At 46.2% G+C, this 15,910-nt stretch overlaps 1 protein-coding gene across 1 annotated transcript; it reads right to left on the reverse strand.

The window, feature by feature from the left end:
• Window positions 1-48: 48 nt before the first annotated feature.
• slc13a3 (solute carrier family 13 member 3) lies at window positions 49-11,671 on the reverse strand. Its single transcript, XM_086122735.1, has 13 exons — window positions 11,494-11,671; window positions 11,095-11,360; window positions 9,918-10,084; window positions 9,045-9,111; window positions 8,226-8,405; window positions 8,024-8,149; window positions 7,279-7,371; window positions 7,082-7,186; window positions 6,899-6,996; window positions 5,501-5,613; window positions 5,164-5,325; window positions 1,605-1,742; window positions 49-1,525 (listed from the first exon to the last, which is right to left on the reverse strand). Exons 1-13 carry the CDS (start codon window positions 11,599-11,601, stop codon window positions 1,370-1,372), a joined length of 1,779 nt encoding a protein of 592 aa, XP_085978861.1. The 5' UTR covers window positions 11,602-11,671; the 3' UTR covers window positions 49-1,369.
• Between the last annotated feature and the right edge of the window lie 4,239 nt (window positions 11,672-15,910).

Below are 15,910 nucleotides of genomic sequence, written 5' to 3' on the forward strand. Positions count from 1 at the left end.
TATGACAGCTACATTCTGAAGCTTGTGGTCAAGAAAATAACACCAATCGAGTGATCAAGCATAGTTTATTCAACAGTATAAAAGAAATGGACACTATTGGCCGACAGTAATAGGTTCATAAACACTGTTTTAAATGTGTTCATATAAAGGTTAATAAGCAAAAGATCAACTGTAACAAAAAGCTATAGATGTAACGGTATTTTAAATATATTAATATTTGTAGAATCAAATCAAAACAAAACAACAACAAAAAAAACCATGAAGTGAATAAGTCAGAAGCCATTTGTTTGCTTTTTGAGGTTTTTTGAGGCCCGGGGTTGTTGTTATCCCAAAAAACAAATAATACAATATTTCCTTTTCATAAATACACTTGATCAGTTGCATAATTTAGACAATTATAATGAAAAGAATACGCATTCACATGAAATGAATCATGGTTTCAATTTTGATTAATCATACTTGTCATGGCCCTAAAGCCATTCCCAGGTGACTTCCGTGGCTCAAGGTTTTGCATTGAAAGCCTTTTGCAGCGACACTGCTGACACTAAGTAACCACAGGAGCCTTGTGTAAGTTAACCATTGCTGTGAGCCATGTGACTGCTAACATTTTGTAGCACACCCCACACGGGGGCCCTCGTTCTGTCTCAAGAGAGGACAGCATGTCCAACTTGTTTGCCCAATACCAGAAAATATGTTGTTCATAACTGTTTAACTTCACTTTGACGTGCTATGCATCTTGTCCATGTCATGACAAGGTTTGGTCAAAACACACCAAAGATTAAGAACTACAGATGCTGACCATTTGTGACCAGTTGAGAATGTAGCCCACCTCCTGCCCGAAGACAACTGAGATAGGCTCCTGCATGACCGCGACCCTCGTGAGGAGAAGCGGTTTGGATAATGGATGGATAATTAATGCTAAAAGGATTTGATATTTTACAGTGTTTACATAATTTTGCTTCATTTATGAACGCATGCCGTGCACCCCATGAAAAATGTCTTTTTCGTGCCCAAAAGAGGATCCAAAGTGCATTGGAGGGATCCTGAGGGACGGATGCTATAAAACAGGGGTAGGGAACTCCAGCTCCTCGAGAGCCATATCCTGCCTGTTGGAGATCCCTCCCGACTCCAAAAAAACAGATTCCAATGATCAGCTCATCAACAAGCGCTGAAGAGGCCTGAAATCATCATGAGCAATTGAATCAGGTGTGTTAAAGTAGGGAGGGATCTAAAACAGGCAGGATGTGGCTCTCGAGGAACCGGGGTTCCCTACCCCTGCTGTAAAAGGTAGCAGCTGAACACTAAAAGGGTTTCCTTCCATTCCAAACAATTTGTTGGTCTCTATATCGTACCGAAACCAGTTGTGTGGTCAGGGAGTAGCATTTAGTGTGTGGACAGCAGACTGGTTGAGAGGGTGAGCCCAGTCAGGATAGGTGTCCAAGTTAAACATGGCCATGCCCCACGTGTTTATGGCCAGCATGATTGAGAGGAGGCCCAGAATGTTCATGACAAAGCCAGTTTTGACCTAAGACGGCACAGCACATGATAGACAATGAACAACATGCAACGGTCCTTCTGTTGAAAAACAAGAGCCAAGATCTCACCATGTCTTTGACCATGAGGTGGCCGGAGGCAAAGGCGATGGAGTTGGGTGGTGTGGACACCGGTAACATGAAAGCGTACGAACTCCCAATTGTAGCAGGAATCATGAAGTACAGTGGATTCACAGACACATGAAACGCCTACAAAAAAACAAGAACGTATCTCAAGGAAATGTTTTGTGTCGGCATCAGCAACAAGTCACCTCCGGGTGAGTAATTTGCGAGCGGTTGTTATTTATGGCGCGTTTCAAGGCATGTATGGAAAATATACTGTAGTATGTGGAGCATAGCTTACCAACGTTATCAAAACATTTGTCAATAAAATGTGCTAATTACCGGCGACCCGAGTCAAGATATGCTGTACAGAAGATGGACGGATGGACAAACAAACAGTTTTTGCCAGACTGCATCAATTAAATGCTGATTTATTTCTGGTGCGCCAGGTGGCTATGCAACATTCACTCATTTATGCATTAGTGCATTCATCTGAATCCCACTGGAGTTTGAGGCAGTCCTTGCCTTTTTTGCAGCAGCCAATCATATTGCAGCAGGGCATGTCATGCCTCAAACTCAAGTGGGATTCATAATGTCTCAACATCTCTCTGAACTCAGCATTAATATTTGCCGTTCTATTCAGAGGATAAAGAGTATCTGACTGTGAGATGCTGCTATATTGTTTGTCTGCTTGTTATTGCTAAACCGCTTGCTTTCGTTCCATTTTAAAGGACATATTTCACTGAGCAGCGATGGTTTGCAAGTGTGTGCGCAACCGAGCAAACGAGGTCGTTTGAGGTCACAAACAGTCGTAAAGACATTTGCCTACAATTTTAATGGTCTCTTCTCACAAAGAAATTTTGGACATGCTCAAAATTTGATGTCAACAAGAAAAACATGTTTGAACAATTAAAACTGTTGGGGAATGTCTGATGATGATGTTGTTGAACGAACCCTGACAAAAAGACATTCATTCTATGCGCATACACTTGCAAACCTTCGCCGTTCAGTGGGATAACCACTGCAACATCGTTGCCAATTAGCGTTGCCATTCAACTCGCGTGCCTGCCTTTGGCCAGTAGTTTGATTGTTTAAAAAAAAAGTGTAATTGTCTTTGGTTTGTGTTTAGTTTTACAGTAAACTTCAACTGGGGCATGTCTTTTGTTGAATTGTTGACTATTTGCCAAGTTACTGCTTCTTGCAAAATGTGCTGAGAGCTTGGTTACAATATGCTGCAAGTGGTTGGACAAATGTTCTCGTCAAGCAGTTTATCCATCTTGTTCTACCTCTTTATACCACCACTGTCGCATCGCTTTCATCCAAACCATCAATTTTATGTAAAAACACATCACGTCACACGCTCGGACTACGTACATCACCTGGAGCTGATCACAACCAATGGCTTTCAAATAAAATGACAAAAACATTTTTAAAAAATGTCAATAAATACATCAAAGTACTCGCCAAGGATGCTGATGGTTTCATGTAACAATGCATGCAAAACTCTTCAGACTTGTGTTAGGGGGTCAAATGTGGCTGTAGCAAGTTTTGCTCAGACTGGCCAACATACTGGAAAATGCTGACATTGAGTGCCCAGTGAGGCAAATTTGAAATATAATTGGTTGAAGAAACAGTTGCGTTATTAATATAGTTGAGGTTACCTTGACCAGCGTTACTGATTCTGAAGGCCATGGGCAGATTCGATTTTCATGGCAAAACACAAAAGCTGAAATTTGATTGGACTGTATTGTGCACATAAAGGGAAACGTTAAGAAATGAAGAGAGTAAATATTGGTGGCAGAAAAATAAAAACAAATAATGGAATTTCGCTTCTAAATGTATGTCAATCACTGTATAGAATATGGTAATAATCCACTTTCGTCCCGCTGTCCATTTTCTAATCTTTTTATCATCTTCGCCTCTTGACTGGTACCTCAGGTCTGCGGACCAGACGTCATTAGAAGTACCAAGAACTAAACTGAGGCTCAGGGGGGATCAAGCCTTTTCGGTTGCTGGTCCCTCTCTCTGGAATGACCTCCCACTGAACATTCGGCAAGCCTCTTTGCTGCCCATCTTCAAAACCCTCCTCAAAACTCACTTGTATTCTTTGGCATTCGACTCAGCATGACTTAGATTTGTTCTCGGTTTTACTGTTTGGTGCTTTCTACTGTCTTTATTACCCATTTGTCTTACTGTTTATTGTGCATGTTAAATTGCTCCATGTACAGCATTTTGTATGCAGCGATGGCTGTTTGAAAGTGCTCTATAAATACAGTTGACTTGACTTGACTTGACAAGGGTCACGGGCGTGCTGGAGCCTATCCCAGCTCTCTTCGGGCAGTAGGCGGGACACCCTCAACTGTTTGTCAGCCAATCGCAGGGCACGCGCAGATGAACAACCATTTGCACTCACGATACAAGTGCCACTTAATACTTATGATTAGTATTTTTTGGGGGCAAAATGATTAATGCTGTCAAATACATTTCTAATAAAACGACACACAAATGCAATAGATAACCGGCATGTAGCAACACAATGCTAATCTACCGTGACTCTTTCTGAGTCTCTGTATACGTCCGCTATAATGAACTGAAGCTTTACTTGTAAAGAATGCTTGAGCGGGTCATGGCCAGTGTATGTACCTTTTGCAAAGTACAAAGGCGCCAGGTAATGATTAGAGACAATACGGGGTTAATAACTAACACAGTACAAACATAATCATGTCTGTTGCAGCCGAACTCAACAGCAAAAGCAAGTGTCTTTTCTGGTGTTTTTTTTTGTTGTTGTTTTTCTCAAATGTCAAGAGGAGTCACAGAAAAACACTGTTTGATTCCTCTGCTCCATCGTGAAAGCAGTCGGACATAATAAGAAGTCATACATTACAGAATTTTAGCATTTTAGAAAGGAGCATTTTGTCATATTTTGGATAGACTTAAACTACAGTCCTTGGTTTCACGCTTAGGTAATGTAGATAGCGGTAGCAAACTTTCAAACTGTTATCAAGAAGAGTCCGTGGAATGGGCAAGAAATGTTCCTCTCTTAACTGTGTGTGCTTTCTTCTCTGCCTGAGAGACACAAGCACACATGTAAGCATTGTTTGACCATAATTACGATATCAAAGAGGCCAAAATAAAACTTTGGGGGCTGCAAAAATGAAGGCCAGGAGAAGGCCAATGGTTGGTGCCACCAGCTCTATGACTGGCCAATTAATTTGTGACAATAATCTTGCACAATTCAATTCAATTGTATTTATAGAGCACTTTCGAACAGCCATCGCTACATACGAAGTGCTGTACATGGAGCACAGAAGAAAATGTGTGTGTGTGTGTGTGTGTGTGTGTGTGCGCGCGCGTGTGTGAGAGAGAGAGAGAGAAGTACTGTACATGTTATTTTTGGCCACAACAGCACTTTATAGACGCCCCATGCATCCATGCTCAAGGTGAGTGTGACTTCTGACTGCAGCCATAACTGCCAATTTCAGGATGACAATAAATAGCCCACGGACTCTTCTTGATTTGGGCTCAACCAAGTTGACCACACATCATTGGGTATTCAAGAGGAACTCACCAGTTCAGCAATAATTGGTAAAAATATGATAATGGTGGCGGTGTTGCTGGCGATCTCCGTGAAACAGGCCACGAAAGCTGTGATCAACATCATGGCCGCAGCAGGCGGGACCTTGACCAAAGGCTGGAGGTAGCCTCCGATCCAGGAGGCCAGTCCGGACTCCTGGCAAAGAGCACAAGAGGTGAAAGGTCAAATCACAACATAACAAAGCACTGGTGCGAATGAAACCAAACAATGTGGTGAAGAAGAAATGAAGAGATGAACGACATGATCATTCAATCATCTGACACATTTGAATGCAGTACAACTCAACGTGAATTCCGGAACACAGTTTTACCTCACACGCTTGAGCCATGGCAAAGCCGCCTCCAAGCAACAGAATGATATTCCAAGGAACAGCCTCCTGGGCTTTCTTCCATGATAGGAGAGGAACGTATGGCGTATTTGAAGCTGAGGGAAAATTCAAGAACCTTGTTTTCAGTGGAGAATGTTTTGTTTGCTTGCTTCCCCTTGTCTCCAGCTGTCTATTTTCCCAGCTGAGTCTGAAAAACAATCTAGCTCACGCACGTGTCCAGACTAGGCATTCTAAGGCATGTGCATGTAAATGCGTGAGTGCCACCACAAAGAGCTTTGAGAGATTATCCTGATCGGTGAAACGCACAAAGCATACAGGAGACCCACGTCCAGACGGCTAGCGCGCCCGCTCTCTAATCTACATTATTAACATTCCTTAAGTTACTTGTGATATTTTGCAGCAGCTTCAGACAGAAGCTTAGTGCGGAAGAACCTTGGAGGTCCAACGCAATTCACTTTGCCTCACTACCCCGCCCACCATTTGTTTGGATTGAAAGACAAGTCAGTCATGAATTCACCTGCTCAAGGGTTCGACTGTGGCCATGACAAAAGTTTCCAAAGCTGTACAGACAACATTTGAGATCTCTCAATTGGCACACAAGGCTAGCGATGGTTCACCCAAGGCAAAGTGAAGGAAGAAATTCCATTCCGGCTCTGGTCTTCCTGTGTGGAGTTTGCATGTTGTTCCCGTAACCGGTCACTCCGGTTTCCTCCCTCATTCCAAAAACATGCGCGGCGGGTTAACGTAAGACTCTAAATTGTCCCGAGCTGTGATTTTGAGCGGAAATGGTTGTTAGTCTATGTGTGCTCAGCGAATGGGTGGCAACCAGCTCAGGGTGTCCCTCGCCTACTGCCCGAAGACTGCTCGGGTAGGCTCCAGAACGCTTGCGACCCTCGTGAGGATAAGCGGATTGGAAATTGGATGGATGGATGGTAAATACAGAAGTAATGTACATTTTCTCCTTGTGCGTTGTCTTAGTTTTTGAGGTTTTATTTTGTTTCTTACAATTGCTGACCATTGGATGGCAGTGTATGCAATGGCCCACAAGCATCCAATGTAGTGACGGATGCGATCAACACTCGACGTAAAAAATAAATTTTGGGGGGAACAGCGTTCTATGGTAGTGAGGTTCAACTTTTTGTAAAATATATTAAAATATATACCACGACCACATTAGTTACACAACATCAAATCACACTTATATTTGATGGATTGTTTCCTTAAAAACCTCTTCTATCAGTTTAGCCACCAACTGCAATGAAGAATTTCATTCCTCAGAGTAATTAGAAGCACTTCCTGGGGACTTTGCCATATTTCCTGCATGAAAGTGTTGAAATGTGACGTTTGGTAAGATGGCCACACGGTGACGAGTCCACTGACCTTTGGGGTCCAACCACCAACCAAGAGAAGGTTTCTGTGATGGGAAGAAAAATAATATGGACACAATGATCACACCGGTGACCGCGTCTGACACATAGCTGGAACACATAGGAGGAAACAGAAAGTCACATGCAATTCGAACGAAAACGGTGGTATGATGAATGCCAAGGGTAGTTTCCTTACCCCTTCTTAAAGAAGACAGACCATCCGGTTACAAATTTAGGATCCCTTGTGAATAAGAGAACAGCATACAAGACAAAGAAGAAAGAGATGGCCCCCTCCGCAAAACTGCAAGGGAGCAAAGTTTGTTCAAGCCGTCGCCTTCCGAAGACAAATTGCCACCAATTCAATTCAGCTTGAAGACATACATGGGTCCTCACTTTAAAGGCCCAAGTTTTTTGTAATCCTCTTCAATGAGAGACCGAGCTTGGGCCTCTTCTTCTGCTCTTCTGTTATGCTTCTTGAAGCACAAGCTGCAGAAAGCAAAATCATTCCAAGAGTCAATGTCTCAGTTCTCGAATCAGTTTTTCGTGTTTGCGAAGCTATTGATCGAAAAACATTGGTTTTCCCTTCCCAAACGCATGTATGCTATTGTGATATTTGTAGCATCACATGAGCCCTCTTTGTGTCTTTTTCTGAAATCATAGGATTCCACCAGAGCTTAAACATGATCCAGTGGGTCCGGTGGACCCCAGTTGCATCAAAGGCAAACGTAGCGGCCCGCTCATGTTTGTACAGATGATTGGGATGGGCCCTTTTTTTGCGGCTGTGAGCCCAGTTGTATTCGAACGGCCTCCTTCAAGCTTTGATTCACTTCTTCCTCATTTCACTCAGAAGGCTTCTCCTGTTTCCTGTCTAGTCAAGGTTACCGGTTTTCCCTTGACGCTGACTGAGTCCCGGAATTCTGCGTGCGACGTCAGGAGCCTTCAATACAAATTGGCCATACCCTAACGCTCGCCAAGGAGAACACGTGAGCTGTTTTTGCTGGAGCAGCAGCTCCGCATAGTTATTGATGGGATGCGGTGTGTACGTTTGCAGGTGTGTCAATGGACATGATGGAAATATCTCAGCAAAGACAAAAATGCAATGCGATTGCCATTGCGTGCATAAGGAAAACACATTTACCGTCTGTTCAAGCCTCCATGGAGGAATGCGATCCATAGCCATCCCAAAAGCAGGAAGACGAGCATGAGCGGGAAAGCAAATGCAAACCAAGAGCCAAAATTGATGACATCACACTCTGGAAAATTGCTGAACATAAGAAAGAATGAAAAAGAAAGACAATAAAACCAGAGTCTACCTAAAGCAAGCTATGAGTCCGCATTACTTTTTCAGCTGTCCAATCAGGATGAGGTTGGGCGCAGTTCCCGTAAGTGTGGCGGTTCCTCCGATACTGGCCGCATAAGGAATGCAGACAAGAAAGCCTTTCCACACTCTCATCTGATACTCCGACTCGGAGCGGATCTCCTCGGCTGTCCTCATGTCATTCTCGTCTGCTGCGTCCAACCTTTTTAAGACACCGAACATGACTCTTGACGACACGGTGCCTTTTTAGTGTTGTATTAGCATAGAGCAGCCAGTCAAGATGGTCAAAGGAAATAGGTACTTCCTTTCAAGTTGGGGAAATTCAAATTAGATTGATCACGTTTTGGAGAAGAGCTGTTTTTCTTTCCATGTTGCGAGGAGCCTTCACACTTATCCAGCTGACAACTCGAGAATAATGCTGGTACAACTAGAGTAAGCTAGCTCGCCAATGGTAGTTATAACAGTTAATAACAGTTTGTGTTGTGACACAAGATTTCAGTGCGCCATGAGAGAACATCGGGTATTAGTGATTCAATTTTAATTCATGGGTAAAAGAAAAATGTCAATTGACTGCATCTAACTACAAATCTTTTATCTTTACTTGTCTATCTATGCTCGGGACACACGGCATTCCATTAAATGGCAGAAGGTAAAATGAGTCTGTGTATCCACCCGTGGGCACTCATCCAACAGAGTCATAACAGTCTTCAACTAAACAAGCTCAAATTCCCTCCGAGTAAATGGCAACAAGATCATCATTATTTATTTTTTTCCCCAACATTTCTGTTTGTTGGTGTGCTGCGAGGTTTGATATAGTGATAAAGAACATTGTTCTGCTTACCCCTCAAGTGATAACATTTGTTTCTCTGAGGCCACTGAGGGCAGTGGATGCATCTTGGTGGACTGACCTGAAAGAAAGAGAGATTGTGGCAAGTACGTGACAAGCAAGAGTGGACACTGAACAAAATGAGGGTGACTTCTCGTAAATCTGGAAGTCCATTACTTCTTGAACATCAACTTTGGCTGAGCAGGGCCAGTACATCTCACATACATCTTCAAAACTAAACAAGGGTTATTCCCAAAAGCAACTATCTTGCGTATATTTTCTTGTAGTGCCGTGTGGCAATGCACAATTTCTGTATTCCAATGATTGCAATGACTCACTGGAACAAGCTGTTCGGCATTTCACAATGAATCGGTAGCTTATGGAATATAATATGGAAGAAGGTTAAGGTTGCGTCTCAAGCTATGTGATGAACAAAGGGTAAACATTCTGCCTCCCCTGCTTGGTTTGCTTCATTCCCTGTCATTTATATAGCATATTTCTACCTTTGGTACTCAAAGCACTTCACAGTTTCCTCATTTACCCACTGATCATGCAGCAAGCATCAGGAGAAACTGGAGGTTGAGTATCTTGCTCAAGGACACGGTCGCAACGGCCAGGGATCGAACCCCACTCTACCACTGACGCATGAGGCCCCCAAACTATGGCTAAAAATATCGTCTCTAAAATGCGAGGAAACATTTGCCGCATTAAAATGGCACAAGAAATGATCATTCTGATCTTAGAATCAACTTGAAAAGACCAAGGGTAATTTAAAGTCCGGGGCCTATTTTCATCAAATTTGTGTATGTGTGAGTGTGTGTGTGTGTGTGTGTGTGTGTGCCTACTATATAATACTTAACACCCATCATCTTCAATCATTGAACAAACCATTGACGCGATCCTCAATTGGCTTGCATTTTTGTTTGAGGCTCTCCAGATCACCGAAGAGACTCTCCAGGATGGCGTTGGCGATGGGGAGCATCATGGCTGTCGTGGCCGTGTTGCTGAGCCACATGGACAGGAAGGACGAGGTCATCATCATGCCCAGTATGAGCCTAGAGATGTGGGAAAGAGAGGAACAACAAATCCAACAAAAATGTCACATTATCGTAGCGGACATTTTACTCGGATAAAATGCATCCTTGTTAATTATGTATGCCAGCGGCATCCAATGACGGACAGAACAATTAAGTGCTCTTCCATGAGATGGCAGACAGTACAATCAACGTGTATCTACTTGGTCTAATGACAGCGTTGTGCTTGACTGAACAGAATGAATGCTGAGTCAGAAATGTTTTGAGTTGACGTTGAATTGGATTTTAAATTGAAACAAGATCACCATAATTTCTGCTCTGGGATTAATGAAGAGACCAAAATATGTTTCAAATGACATTTGTTTTGCTAGGAATTTAAGTTAATATTGATAAGGGGTAGCTATTAAAATATTTATTTTGTACTTCTTTTATTGACTCCTTTTATTTCCTTGTCCTTTAAAAGAATGACATAAATGAAAATGAAATTGTGACAATTATGTTTGTTGGTGCCGTGACATTGTTCCATAAAACATGTGCCTTGGCTCAAAGGTTGGGCAACATTAGTGTCAAGGACTGGTTTCATTCACAAAGATTTGGTCGGAGCAATGTTTCTTTCCTTTTATTGAGCCGAGGCACACCACCAAAATGTGATAAAAAGTCTGAATTCTGAAGTAATGATGATCCTGTCTCAATATATTTGACATATGTGCAACATTCTAGGCCTGTTTGTACAGTAGCTGAAATATGAAGCCATGATCTTCCCGTTGTCTGATTGGCAACAGGTGGACACACGTCACACACATGTCGATTGGAACATCGGACATCCATTGGGGGAATATTTGATTGCTCTACCTGCTAGTGCCTGTCGCCGATGTAGACATAGAAGAACAATGAAAGAAAATGAATCATTTTCTGACAAATGAAGTGAAATTGGCTCATTCCCCTGCGCACCCTTGATGATCTCTTGAGGTGCACTAGTAATGACTGCTTTGGATGGTAAGTCACAGTATTGTCGTCCTGGATTTTCTTACCAGGCTGGTTTGACACCTGCAATGATGAGAACTTTCAGCGCTATCCTGCGATGGAGTCCCCACTCCTCAATGGATGACGCCAGCACCAGGCCACTTAAGAAGAGAAAGTTGGTTTCGAGGAAGTACTGAGGGCAGAGTTTTTGGGAAGGAATGATCCCCAGCATTGGGAAGAGGCAGATGGGTAGCATGGCGGTGACGGCCAGAGGGAGGGCCTCCGAGCACCAAAACGCGGCCATCAGCAACACCACATAAAGACACCTTCCTTCCTAAACACACCAAGACGACACAACTCAGCTGGCGACGCAAGAAACGCATGTCAGAAATAGCAAAGATGAATGGTTTTCAAGCAAATGACTGAGGAGGCAACACATGTATTGTACTAATCGCTCACTCACTCACCTTTTCAGGCAAGGTCACGAGCAAAGGCGAAAAAAGCAGAGGTGTGATCAGAAGCACCAGCACTTTGTGAACGCACCACAACTTCTTGGACACAACCGCCAACTTCATGTTGACGTGTTGAAGTTTGCTTCGGAGTGGAAGAGAGGAAGCTGGCAGGCAGCGCTTTAAAGCCTGCGCGACCGTGCGGAGAAGATTAACCACATGCTCTGCTACAGGTTAACTCCTCGTACGGAGGTGTCAAATAGTTAAGCAGGACACTCCGGTTTCCCAAAGTAGGCCTCTCCCACTTTGACTGGAGGCGTGAGCACTGCATCTTCGGAGCCCCTGACCTGACCTGCAAAAAGATTCACGCTCATGCTGAGAGAGCAGCTGACGACTGAAATTCGACATTACTCACTCAAGTTTGCAAAAACAAAAACTAATTGAAAGACAAGTTGATATCAGATTTTCATCATGTTATATATATATATGCTGTGTGTATATATACATCTCTCTCTCTCTCTCTCTATATATATATATGTACATATGTGTGTGTGTATGTATGGGGCGGCCCGGTAGTCGAGTGGTTAGCATGTCAACTTCACAGTGCAGAGTTCAATTCCAGCTCCGGCCTGTGTGGAGTTTGCATGTTCTCCACATGCTTGCGTGGGTTTTCTCCGGGTCCTCCGGTCTCTTCCCGCGTTCCAAAAACATGCATGGCAGGCTGATTGAACACTCTAAATTGTCCCTAGGTGTGAGTGTGAGCGCGAATGGTTGTTTGTTTTGTCACGTTCCGTACGAAGCAGGAAAAGGGAACTGCTTCGTACGTAACGGAGAAAACGAAAACAAGCGGATCCCCGAAATAGCAGGCTCCGACAAGGACTTTGTAAAAACAATAATATTTATTACAAACAAAAATCCCGCCTAATAAACAACAGAAAACGCTGGTCAAAGGACGATAGCCAGGAAAGGAAAAACGCGACAACAGAAAACGCTGGTAAAAAACGAGAACCAGGAAAATAAGAAAACACGACAACAGAAAACGCTTGCAAAAAACCGGCAAGGAACGTATGTTCATACAAATACTAGATCAAGCACGATACTATAAGAATTCCCTTGGGACGACGAAAATGTAACTAACCGCGAATGGTATCGAATAATTTGTGAAACATGGGCAACAGCAGTGGCACGGCATGTAATACTCCGGCAGTGATTTGACTGTCGGAGCGCCTAGATATAGCAGGTGCAATCTCTGGCAAATAGGCAGCAGGTGTGCAGGCGACAGAAGTGAACGCGTGCCACCTGCTGCCGAATACGGATCATGACAGTACCCCCCCCTCAACGGACGCCTCCCGGCGGCCCACCCGGTTTGGACGGGTGAGAAGCGTGGAAGTCATGAATCAGGGATGGATCTAGGATCCAGGAGCGGGGGACCCATTGCCGATCCTCTGGCCCATAGCCCTCCCAGTCGACCAGATACTGGAACCCCTTACCCCTGCGCCGAGAGTCCAGGATGGCCCGCACAGTGTACACGGGGTCACCGTCGACAACCCGCGGAGGAGGAGGCGGGGTGGGAGACGGAGCCAAGGGACTGGTCGCCACCGGCTTGATCAGCGAGACGTGGAACACGGGGTGAACCTTCATTGAGGCCGGCAACCGGAGCTTGACCGTGACGGGGCCGACGACGGAGTCCACCACAAACGGTCCGGTGAACCGTGGCCCCAACTTGGCAGACGTGCCGGCCAGGCGCAGGTCCCTCGTAGCCAGCCACACTTTCTGCCCCACCACATAGGTCGGCGCCGGGCGTCGCCGACGGTCCGCGATCTGCCGGTTCCTGGACGCGGTGCGGGACAATGCGGCCCTGGCCTCCTTCCACACGCGATGAGCCCGTTTGAGGTGGAACTGCACCGACGGAACCTCCACCTGACCCTCCTGGGACGGGAACAGCGGTGGTTGGTATCCGTAGGCCGTCATGAAAGGGGACCGCCCAGTAGCTGAAGAGACGAGGGTGTTGTGCGCATACTCCACCCAAGGTAAGTGGTCAGCCCAGGACGAGGGACGGTGGAGACACACGCAACGGAGGGCCGCCCCCAGATCCTGGTTAGCGCGCTCCGCCTGCCCATTGGACTGCGGGTGGTATCCCGACGTCAAACTCGCCGTGGCCCCCAGGGACCGGCAGAAACGCTTCCACACCTTGGACATGAACTGGGGCCCCCGGTCGGATACAATGTCCTGAGGGATGCCATGGAGGCGGAAGACATGCCTGACGAGGAGGTCGGCGGTCTCCAACGCCGACGGCAATTTGGACAGAGGGATGAAGTGGGCCGATTTAGAGAAACGGTCCACGATGGTGAGAATGACGGACCACCCACGGGAGGGGGGAAGACCCGTGACAAAGTCCAGGGAGATGTGGGACCAAGGTCGAGGAGGTATGGGGAGTGGTTGGAGCAATCCCGCCGGAGGCCGATGCGAGGCCTTGCCGCAGGCGCAGGTGGAGCAGGCGCTGACGAACTCCATGACATCCTTCCGTTGCGCCGGCCACCAGAACCTCTGGGAGATGAGGTGCAAAGTCCGGTTCACCCCGGGATGGCAAGCCACCTTGGACGCATGCCCCCACTGCAACACCTCCGAGCGCAGTGGTGGAGGCACAAACAGCTTCCCTGCGGGACAATCAGCCGGGACTTGGACCCCATCTTGGACCCCCTGAACCCTCCGCTCGATCTCCCACCTCAACGCCCCCAGGATGCGATGATCCGGAAGGATGGCTCCTGGTGTGGGGTCCCTTTCCGCAGGATCGTGGAGGCGGGAGAGGGCATCAGGCTTGGTGTTCTTGGATCCGGGACAATAGGTCAAGGTGAAATTAAATCGTGTCAATAGAAGCGCCCACCGGGCCTGTCGCGAATTCAGTCTTTTCGCGGACCGAATGTATTCCAGGTTCTTATGGTCCGTGAAAACTGTGAAGGGCTCTTTAGTCCCCTCGAGCCAGTGTCTCCACTCCTGTAGTGCCGCCACCACAGCTAGTAGTTCACGGTTTCCCACGTCGTAGTTCGCCTCGGCGGCACTGAGACGACGAGAGAAAAAGGCGCAGGGGTGCAGCTTCTGGTCAACCGGAGAGCGTTGAGACAAAACTGCCCCCACTCCTGAATCCGAGGCGTCCACCTCTACTACAAAAGGGTGGTCAGGATCAGGATGCTGCAGTACTGGTGGGTTGGTGAAGGCTCTTTTCAAGTTCGTGAACGCTGTGTCTGCGTCCGAGTCCCATGTAAACGGGAGCTTAACGGAAGTCAACCGGGTTAACGGTAGAGCCTGTTGGCTATAATTACGAAGGAATCGTCTGTAGAAGTTGGCAAACCCCAAGAAGCGTTGCAGTTCCTTGCGGCTGGTGGGTGTAGGCCACTCCACCACCGCCTTGGTCTTTACGGGGTCGGCTCTCAGTTTACCCTGCTCGATGATAAATCCCAGGAACGAGATGGCTTGTACGTGGAACTCACACTTCTCTGCCTTGACGAAGAGCCTGTTCTCTAATAACCGTTGTAAAACGAGCCTGACGTGCTGTTTGTGCTCCTGTAACGACCGGGAGAAAATTAAAATATCATCGAGATAGACGAAACAAAAAACGTTCAGCATGTCCCTCAACACGTCGTTAACCAGACTCTGGAACACAGCGGGGGCATTAGTCAGACCGAAAGGCATGACTAAGTATTCGAAATGGCCTAATGGGGTCTTAAAAGCCGTCTTCCACTCATCCCCTTCTCGCACACGAACCAGATGGTACGCACTACGCAAGTCTAATTTTGAGAAAATGGTGGCCGATTGTAATGGAGCGAAAGCGGAATCTAACAACGGCAGAGGGTATTTATTTTTGATCGTAATGTCGTTGAGCCCCCGATAATCCACACACGGCCGTAACGACTTGTCCTTCTTCTCAACGAAGAAGAACCCGGCACCTAACGGTGATCGTGATGGTCTGATGAGACCTGCAGCGAGCGAGCTATTAATGTAGTCCCTCAAGGCCTCTTGTTCAGGTCGAGACACTTGATATAATCGAGAGCTCGGCAGCGGGGCGCCCACCTGCAGGTCTATGGCACAGTCGTACGGACGGTGCGGAGGTAGAGATCGGGCGCGATCCTTACTAAAAACCTGTTTCAAATCGTGATAGTAACTAGGCACCCCGTCAAGGCAGATGTCTTCAGGGGCATCGTTACCGACACGCGTGTGCCCCCCTACGGCAGACCGCAAACAATGCTCGTGACAGAACGGGCTCCATAGTTCTATGGCCGGGCGGTTCCAGGAAATGCTTGGGTTGTGAGTCTTGAGCCAGGGTAAACCGAGAATAACCGGAACGGCTCGGGTATGCATCAAATAAAACCGTCTGTGTTCTACGTGATTCCCTGACAACCTGAGTTTAAGCGGTTCGGTGATCCGTGTTACCACCGCT

The sequence above is a fragment of the Hippocampus guttulatus genome, chromosome 1 (assembly GCF_054856545.1).
Source record: "Hippocampus guttulatus isolate MCC_2025c chromosome 1, RoL_Hgut_1.0, whole genome shotgun sequence".
In the NCBI taxonomy this organism is placed as follows: domain Eukaryota; kingdom Metazoa; phylum Chordata; class Actinopteri; order Syngnathiformes; family Syngnathidae; genus Hippocampus; species Hippocampus guttulatus.